The sequence below is a fragment of the Crocodylus porosus genome, unplaced genomic scaffold (assembly GCF_001723895.1).
Source record: "Crocodylus porosus isolate Cpor-Errol unplaced genomic scaffold, CroPor_comp1, whole genome shotgun sequence".
Taxonomy (NCBI): domain Eukaryota; kingdom Metazoa; phylum Chordata; order Crocodylia; family Crocodylidae; genus Crocodylus; species Crocodylus porosus.
Genome location: NW_017728909.1, coordinates 29,522,978 through 29,532,697, shown reverse-complemented (window position 1 = coordinate 29,532,697; position 9,720 = coordinate 29,522,978). Strand labels below are relative to the sequence as shown.

The window sequence follows — 9,720 nt, the reverse complement described above, 5'->3', positions numbered from 1 at the left end:
CGCGCCGGCGCCAAGCGCTGCCGGGTCACGGCCTGCCCGGCCGCAGCTCGAGCCCGAGGCCGAGCACCGGCCCAAGGCCGCTCTGCCGCCTGTCGGGGCGGGGACACGGCCGGGGCACCCCGGAAACCCGCCCTGTGCCCGCCCCTGTGTCGGGAGAGCCGGTGCAAACTCCCAGCCCTCCGCACCGGTTCATCATCAGGCTTTGGGCGGTCCTGTCTCCCGGAACGGGTCCGAGCCCAGGGGTGCTCGGCCGGGAGAAGCGATGTTTCGCAGACCAGCCTTTCTCGACAAGGCCAGAAACTCCCGCCCCCGCCTGAACCTCAGACCCCCACAGGCGAGGACGAGCCTCGAAAATGGGCCCACCGCCGGCACCAGCTCCCCTGCTCGTGCCCCCAGCAGCCGGCTCGGGACTGCGGCTGGGCGCGCTGTGCAGGACCCGCTCGGGGCTGCAGGGAGCAGTCAGGACACCCGTGTGCAGAGCCACAGCCAGCAGGACCAGCAGAGCTGCGACTGGGAGCCTAGCCGGACACTTGTGAAGCATTTTGTGGGACCAGAGCGTGGTTTGAAGTGTCCCCCTCCCCAGCTGGAGGAGGGTTTGGGGCTTTTGAAGTACATGGATGGTGGTGCTGATATTCCCTTCCTATTATCTGGTGCCTGGTCTCAGAGAGTTTAATCGGTGTCATCACTTATTACCTAGACTCTCAGTGCATGTACCTTAGTGTTAGTGTTACTTATTAGTGCCTGGCTCTTTCCCCTTAGCCCACTGGCTTGTGACCCTAACCCTCAGCATCCCCTGCATAATGTAGGAACTTCATGTTTCAGCTCCCTGTGCTGACAAAGTTTATTACTTGATAGACTGTTTTAGGACCCCAAAGCACACTTTAATAATAGTTCTCCTCAGCCAACTTCAAGGCTACAACTGAATGAGGTTCCAGTAGTTATATTTTTAAAAAGGCATTCAAAAGTGTCATTGTTTCAACAACACAGCAGCATAATGAAAGATGTCAGAATACAGTTTTGGTAGTGTTCTTCGGACAACAGTGATCATCTCTTCCTATTTCAGTTCTTCACATTGTGACTTTTTTATTAGGGATAGATGATACGAATTAGTTACTTCGGCAAAGTCTTGAAGTAGTCCAAGATTTGTTTCGCAGTAGCTGTGTTCCATTTTTGTCCTTTTAAAGGGCCCTCACATACAGCAACATATGTCATCAGGATTTTTTCTCCTTGCTCTCGGAAATCCAGCACTGCGCTGTGGGAGCAGTAAAGTGATTCACTATTAGATTCCAAATTTGTTTTGTGGCTTTCTTGCTTCCCTTCTTCACAATACTTCAGGCCCCAATAACACATTTCTCCACTGTACATCATGGCTAGCAAATGGGTATCACTAAATATACCTGCAAAAAGAATTGACATTTTGAACAACATGCTGTTAATTATTAGCAAAATTAGTACGTTTCAACAGGCCATAAGAATTTTCCCCAAAACATAATATCATTTTTTCTACATAACCCTCTGTAAAATGAAGAGGGAATGGTGAAGTAATCTGCCCTACCTAGATCATTCGTTAGGCCCACATTACCCATTTTTAGGTAAGGGTGCCATGGGACAAAAAGGTTGGGAAACCCTACATTAGGATATTGAGAGCACTGAGGATACCGCTCCAATGAGAATCCTAGTTCATTTACTCTATCCACTCTCATTTCCAGTAAGTTAGAGGGTTTAATACCAAGCTTGCCACATACTGATATTATTTCAGAAAGGTTTGCTTACCTATTTTATAACCCATTGTAGTAAATTCAGAAAAAGTCACTTCAAAGGAAAACAATTTTGCATGTCCACAGCTCCCAGTTCAACTTTGTATTTAGCATTTGGACATAGGGCCCTATAGTTAGTATTCCTCAGCCTTTAGCACTTTAACAAAAACATGTTCACTAAATCAAGATAATATTTAAAATGAGAGATACACTCTATTAAGCTCAACCTCTTACATTTTAAAAAGAAATTGTTCTTGTGACAGGACTAAACTAAAAGGCCTGGATGACAGTCCTATTCTTCTCAACTCCACAACATACTTTCTATAACAATTTGCATGATTCATTGAACCAACCCATACAATCAGTTTCATCTCCAAGGTGAGCACACTCTCAAAAGGATCAGAGGAATAATGGTAATTGCCCACTATTTTTAACTTTAAATTAAAAAACAACACAAGGACAGAGGGATTATGAGGCTAAACTCAGCATTAAGAAGCTTTGAGCTCTCTAGATATGTGTACAATGCTTTCCAAGTTACACATCCACTGAATAGATACAGCACACACTGTAACAATAAAATTCTCCCAGCTCTGTCCAATCTGGAAGCAGCATTTCTAGCAGCATGCAAGTGGTAAATTCCCTACATCTATTTGATCCTAGACCTTTCCACTGAGATTCCTTAGCACCAATTGTAATCATGCTTGTACACTAAACATGATTACTGACAGATTTAAAAAATGCACATACGGTTATCAAGCAGTCTTCAGATGTGAATGCACCTAGACACTACTGGTCTGGATCAGAACTGAACCACTATGTTCAATGTGAAAGACTGTGTCTTTCAGCTATCGATTTTCCCAAGCTGAATTTATAGTTATGCTAGTTATCTTTTCTTCTCTCCCTTCCGCAGTTCAGAAGACACAAAAGGAACAATTTGTTGTACCTCGCTGCCCTTGGGTGTTTCTGTTATTTTTTGTTCTTAAAAGGGGAGGCTATTTGCAACCAAGTAAAATTCTCCCTGCTTTAAAAAAGTATAGTAAAAGAGCTTATAGAAGGAACAAGGAAAAAAAGTATTTACCATCACTCAAAAGTCTTGCTGTGTCTGCATCATCAAATGAGACTTCTTCATTTAGCTGAATAGGGCATCTAAAGCTAAGCATCTTTAGCAAATAATGGATTCCATCATTAAGACACTAAAATATGATACACAAAGAAAAATTAAAAGAAAGCATTCATTGCAAGTTAGATGAACTGTAATTCAATTGATTTTGGACAGAATTATTTTCTATTAAACATTTTGTATTAAATAGGAGGCATGTTTCCAAGGCAGAAGTCATATATTTTTTTAGAAGTTTATTAATCAGCATTCATAAATCCATGTAATTGATTCCCCCCCTTCTCCAGTACTCAGACACTTTACAATTATATTGCTTTATTTGTGACTTTAGAATGCTCAATTTTGCTAGTTTAAATTGCTATTTTTGAGAGATTATATCTTCAAGTTTTGCATGTGCTCAATTTAATATACAGGTTTATAACAAGAGGTATTTTCAGGTAGCCTTTTTATATAACTGCTGAAGAAAATTAAATATTCAACAAATAAATTGCACTGAGGTCCAGAGCTCAATTTTTCAGAAAGTGCTCCGGTGACTAAAATATTATTTCTGAATGTGATTTAATATACTGCCTGTAACGGAATCTTGGTGGGATTTAACAGTCTACAAGCTAATGTACATAGGTTGGCTGCATCAGTACAAACTACAGTGTAAATTAAGCTGCTATAGCTATGCTAGTGTAACTTGTCAGATACACACTTATTCCAATAAAATAATTTATTTAATCAGTGTAGCTGACTACACATTGGAACAACAAACAGAAGTCTGCACTCTTGTTCCAGACTGAAGGTGACCAGGAAGGGCTTATTACCAGAAGAACTGCATTTGTTTAGCTGTGTGTATATATAAACCTGTTTTGGTTTATACTCGTCTCTCTCTCTCTCTCTATATATATATATACACGCACAGAGAGAAGGAGAGAGAGAGAGAGAGCAAAACAGGAAATCTTACACTAGTTTTAAAAAAAAAAATCTTTGCAGATATTGTGATTTTGTCAAGAGCTGGGATCTAACTCAAAATGAAGAGCTTGTCTGAAGATCATTGGACCAGTGACTCTGTTATGATTCCAAGAAGTTGGAAGTGGAACAGAAAAGGCTTTACCTTTTTAAACCATTCACCGTTTTCTGTTAGCCATTCTCCCCTTTCTTTCACAGCGTGACAGTACATGTAGAGTAGGGCTCCTTTTCTCCAGTATAAACATTCTAACAACTCTGTGCCAAGAACTTTCAGGGGCTGAAATAAAACCAAACGTTGCTAAGCCAAATGTAAACTTTTCAAGTCTTACAAGGAAAAATATAGAAAGACTTTGTTTTAGCCTCATGACAAAAACAAATGAACAAGTAAACAACTATACTGATGTTTACTGTTTGTATTTACATAGCTAAAAAAGCTGTCTGTGAATTCTGACTGGCCTAAATGGGAAAAGAACTGTAGGAAGCACCATTCACTTCCACAGAGCTGTTTCTAACAATGGGTTGTGGACCACTCTCTCATACACACATATACAAATCAAAACTTTCTTAAACTTTCAGACTTTGAGGTTTAACCATCAAACATTTTAAAAGTATGCTCTTTTTTTTTAGTTAGTGAATATACTTTCACAATTCAGTACTCACCTCCTGGTGCATACTGCTTTCCTTAATCACAATTTCTGGTTCTAAAAGAAGGCAGATTAGTTCTTTAACTTTCTGTAAAGAAGACTTTTCTGGAAAATCTTCATCCACAAGCTTGTTCTCTTCAAAATATGTGATGTCCAACACAGCCTAAAAAAGAAAACATACAAAATGCTATCAATAAGAATATTCAAATAGGTCATTACTCTTCATAAACAGTAAAATATGAGCCTGGATCAAATGTAGTGATTTTTAAAGTTAATTCTTTGTAGCAATATTTAGATTAGAAAAATCATACAGACTTGAAATATGTAAAATGTAATAGTTTGCAATAGTTTAAATCAATATACACACTGTATCTGCGTGGCTATAGATAATGCTGGGGGTCAAGGGAGTTAAGTTCCATCTGTTGTGGCTGGTCTTCAACTCAGACCACAATACAGACCGGTGCTTTCTGAAAGTGCTCCAGACCACTGCACTATAACTGGAGGCATCTAAGTAATAGAAACATGAAAGAACCCCTTTCTGTCACAGTTCCTTTAATGAACTTAAAAATTGGGGATTCCTTAGAGCAACTCTCTTATTTAAATACAGTACCTGAGTATACAGCTGCAAGAGATATGAAGGATTGACATTTTCTTCATCTTCTCTGCAGAGGTCTTTCAATTTCTCCACTGTCATGGAGCCATTTACTAAGAAACTATCTGTAGAGGGGGGAGAAGAGAGAGAGGTTGGCCAGAGAAAGCCAGTTCTTAACCTTGAACTGCAGGTCCCACAAATGATCTGGTTTGTAACTGAGGAGCCTTTAGGGTGAATGTTGGTACTCGCAGAGTTTGGCTGTGGTGCACACTGCACGATCAGATGCCTACATGAATGCTGCATGCCCCATGCCCCCAGAGGCTGGCAGCGGTGGCAGTGTTGGCGCAGCAGTGGCAGTGAGCTCCCACAAGTAGCTGCAGCGATGTTGGCAGGGGCAGGCTGAGCAAGGAGCTCCTGCAGGCAGCCACGGCAGTGAGGAAGAGGGGGGTGAGTACCAACCAGCCGTCAGCAATTACCCCCAGATGCCACTGGTGGTGCTGGTGGAGGCGAGCAGCAAATGCCAGCAGGGTCAATGGTGCTTTCTGTAAGGGGTGCACGGCCAAGCTTAGGGGGTGCATATGCACCCACCTGCACCCTCCTACAAGTTGTCAATGGTGCCTGAGGGCAAAGAGCCGATACTCCCGTGGCTCATGGGCTGGATGTGAGGGGACACAAGTCTGCAGGCCAAATTAGAGCCACGGGCCAGTTCCTCAGGGACACAGCGCACAGGCAGGCTCCTATCAGCAGGATCCAGCACGTGGGGATGGTCCGCAGGATAGGCCCAAGCCCCCTGCCAGGGCGCGGGCAGGGGGGTTGTGCGGGCTGGATGCGGCCCGCGGGCCGTAGCTGCTCCGACCGCGCCCCCCAGACCCGGCGCCAGGCTCCGCCCTCTCTCACCGCCGCTGCTCGCCGCGCTCAGGCCGAGCAGCCGCCGCCCAAGCGCCGCCAGCCGCGGGCGCAACGCTAGCCCTGCCGGGCCGGCCATGGGCAACCACCACAACCCCACGTGACGGCCCCGCCGCGCAAATCATGTGACTCCAATGCTCTCCAGTCACGTGACTGCTGTGCCGAGCCCCTCTTACACCGCGCAGGGAAGTGGGAAGACACTCCGACGCTGCGCATGCGCCTTGAGGCGGCGTGTCTCAGCACCGGCTGGCCACGTTGGCAAGCGCCAGGGCAATGTTGCGGGGCATGGCCACAGAGGGGCGGGGCCTCTCAGACTGTCTCCATTGGTGCTGTGCGGAGGCGGGTCCCCCCTCGGCGGCTCCCATTGGTGCTGGGTCGGGACAGCATGCTGAACGCTGAGAGGGAGGCGCGGGCTACTCCGAGGTGCTGCCAACTCTCGTGATTTTTGGCTTTGTTCTCAAAGTCTGCGCATCGGGAATATGAAAAACCTAGCTCTTTCATATAAATGCACACATGCGCGCGCGCGCACACACACATATATATAAAACTTTGTCACATTCCCAAAGTACAGACTTTAACAACAACTCCAAAAACTGTGAGCGTTGGCAATACTGACACTGGCACCTCACAGCCCAGCCCAGAGCTAAATGGCATCCTATCCGCTGCCCTTGTGACATGTCGTGTAAGAAGTAGTAGTAGAAGGGTGGGGGGAATCAGCATCCCAGAAGCAGCTGTTTTAGAAATACCAAAATCACCCTGACATCGTGACCCTGAGTCAAACCTGAGACTGGGGAAGCTTGTCTTGAATGCACCGTCGCCCCTTCCCCCGTCTCAGGTGTAACCGGCTGAGTCGGTGCAGAGAGCTCTTGATCTTTTCCTCGGTTGTTTATGCCCAAGATTGCTTTCTAAGCTCGGGTTATGCCTGTTTGACTTCCTTGCTGCTCCGCTTTATCTTCTCTGCAGAGAAGTGAAAAGCATTAAGTCTCAACAGTAACTTTAACCTTTCAAAGTACATGGCAACAGTAAGCAGTTACAGCCCACAGCCATGCCTGTCAGGTTTGTCTGACACAGGAAACTGTATTCCTGCCTTGCTGACAAGCCTGTCTTCTGGGAACCTTGGCAACCCCCCAGGGGCTGCTGCCTGCTTTTTGTGGCTTTTCTGAAACCTTGACTTTCACTATATTTAATGAAACACAATCAAGTGCTTCTAATTCTTTAAAAATAAATTAATCTTGGGAAGCCTCTCCAGAGACACAAAAACAACACTGGCTTTAATGGAACTGATCTAATGAGCACTTAATTGGAAAGAAGATTTAAAACAGTGATCCAAGGGGTTTCTGATTTAATTGTTTTTGCAGCGTCTTTTCATGCTGAACAATATTTTATCCATCCTCATCTCTCGGAAACCTGTGTGGATGAGTCGAAAACTGATGAGTAGATTGCAAAATAAATATAAAGAAAGTGACATCTTATTAACTGGAGAGGGAAGCCATTGTAATCAAACCACTGAAAGCTCTTTTATTTTGTCTGATTTTGCTCAAATCTATTTAGTTCAGATCATCTACAAATGTTTGGAAGAAGATATGCTAATTAAAGATCCATCAACTCTAACTATTCTTTCCAGACCTCGACAAAGTCACAATTGAAATATTTGTGTCCTATATTTGACACTTGAACCTCAATAAAACTAGAGAAAAATCAGACTGTTTCATGGCATTTGAGGATTTTTTGAGGCCAAAAAAACCACAATTCAAGTCTTTTTTTTACAAATTGTACATAAGCAAAAAGCAGCACTTAACCATTTTTTTCCTTTATGCAGAGCCCCTTCAAATTGTTTTCATAAGACAGGCCATTATTAAATAACAATTGTCTTATGTGAAGGTGTTACTGTTTGTATGAATTTGCTGACAGTTACCTATCTAGTTCTTCCTGTTTACAGAACTAAAAGATAAATGAGGCAAGAAGCTAGAGTTGCTGTACATTTCTTTTTTAAGACAGGCTGTTTTTCTGAGTAGGTAAAAGAAAACAGGGGAAGAGAACTTGTCATAGTTCATAAATAGCTGTGGCTGAACACAGAGCCAAAAATGTGGTGTTGCTATAATTATATGTGCTGGTCTTACAAGCAGTATTTTTCCTAGTCTATTAGCTGAAAAACAATGCCATGAAATCATGCTTAAAGTACTAGGCTTTTAGACACCAGTTTTGAAGGGAAAAAGAGGTCAGTGTAAGTGGGTTAAGGAAGATGAATGAATGAGAAATACCCATGTTCAGAAGAGTGTACCTTTCTGCTTGTTTTTTACTTATACAAAAACAAGTAAAGAAGACATACAGCACATTTTGTATGGTTGTTTGTTTGTTGTATTTTAGGGGTTTTAATTCTTTTGTATGTGGAACAGGAAAAGGGAAGGCAAAAAAATATTTGGAAATCATTAATTTCACAGTTGTAGTAATTCTGAATCATTTTAAGCTTCCTTGTGTGTCAACATATGCAACTAACATTCACTCTGAGAACTGAGTATGGTAGTAATGGAATTATAGTAGTTTCATGAGAAATTAGTATGATGTGTTTTAGCCCCCTGCTATACATTACATAATGTACTGGTTAATTGGACAATAAAATGTAGACTGGCCACATGTGGAAAGTAAGACCCGCTACAAGTGCAAGTAATTATCTCATAATTAACTGCCTAATTGTGCAATAAATTTAGACCAGCCATATATGCAAAGTAATTATCACATGATAAAAATGACTATCCAACTATAAAAAGAGCCAACCAGTTATAAAATTAGTGCTTGAAAATGTTTAACTCCCCCATTATCTGGTTTCAGTCCAGGTTTAATTTGAACAGGTGGCAGGACCCACAGTGTAGAAAAGAACTTTTGTCAGGTCCAAGCAGAGTGAAAATCATGTTATGCATTTATATCTTTTTCTTTTAAAAGTAAACGGAAGAGGGAAACTTAGTCTCTTCAGCAAATCACTGTTTTAGCTAAGAAATCAAAAAGTAGAACTAAAGGAGACAAGGTACTACAATTCATCAGTTTCATAGAAAAATAAGGCTGGAATGGGATCCAGGATATTAGCTAGGTCAGCCTTCTGCACAGCTTAGTTTCTATATAAACTATAAATCACAGACAAAAGTATGCCTAACCAACTCTTAAAAAACTCTAATGATGGAGGTTCTGGAACAAACTCCCCCCAGAGGTGGTGCAAGTACCTACTCTGGATTCTTTCAAAAAAAACCATGTGGATATATTGCTGGGGTCACTTGATCCCTGCTGACTTCCCACGTATGGCAGGGTGTGGGGGCTGGACCCAATGATCTCGCAGTCCTTTCCAGCCCCTGATGTCTATGAAATCTATGAAAAATTCTGCAACCCTTGTAGCTCATTTGTTCCAGTATTTAACCATCCTTATAGTTAGAAATTTATTTTTCATTTCCTAGCAAAATATCCCTTGTTGTAATCTAAACCTATTGTTTCTTGCCCTGTCCCCTATAGACAATACATCTTTTTCAGGTATTAACTGGACCTTCAAAAAACAGTGGAGCCTCCTGCTGAATCAGTGGAGAGACGAGGTTGTAGGCAGCCTAGAACAGATCAACACAAGATAGACCGGGATGGAGCAGACCAGAATATACTAACTAAAGAAAAAAGACTTCAGGTAGGCTCTGGAGCGGTGAGAGACGCGCGGGTGAAGCCCGCTGCGCCCCCAGTCCCCCGAAGCCCCCCAGACACCCCCTCAGCAGCCGC

The 9,720-nt window shown here is 42.9% G+C and overlaps 1 protein-coding gene across 1 annotated transcript; it reads right to left on the bottom strand.

Moving 5' to 3' along the window:
• Positions 1-924: 924 nt before the first annotated feature.
• On the bottom strand, positions 925-5,427 carry CUNH5orf51 (chromosome unknown C5orf51 homolog). The gene is made up of 5 exons (XM_019532008.1): positions 5,083-5,427; positions 4,489-4,635; positions 3,974-4,105; positions 2,836-2,950; positions 925-1,397 (listed from the first exon to the last, which is right to left on the bottom strand). The coding sequence occupies exons 1-5, from the start codon at positions 5,365-5,367 to the stop codon at positions 1,111-1,113; spliced, it is 966 nt and encodes a 321-aa protein (XP_019387553.1). The 5' UTR covers positions 5,368-5,427; the 3' UTR covers positions 925-1,110.
• Between the last annotated feature and the right edge of the window lie 4,293 nt (positions 5,428-9,720).

What these genes read in the sequence shown, in the direction of transcription:
- CUNH5orf51 (XM_019532008.1), bottom strand. Translation starts at nt 5,367, where the DNA reads ATGCAGCATTCATGTAGGCATCTGATCGTGCAGTGTGCACCACAGCCA. An exon ending in AAAGCAGTATGCACCAGGAG is followed by an intron (nt 4,106 to 4,488) that starts GTGAGTACTGAA and finishes GTTTTATTTCAG; the next exon opens with CCCCTGAAAGTTCTTGGCAC. An exon ending in ACGGTGAATGGTTTAAAAAG is followed by an intron (nt 2,951 to 3,973) that starts GTAAAGCCTTTT and finishes ATCATATTTTAG; the next exon opens with TGTCTTAATGATGGAATCCA.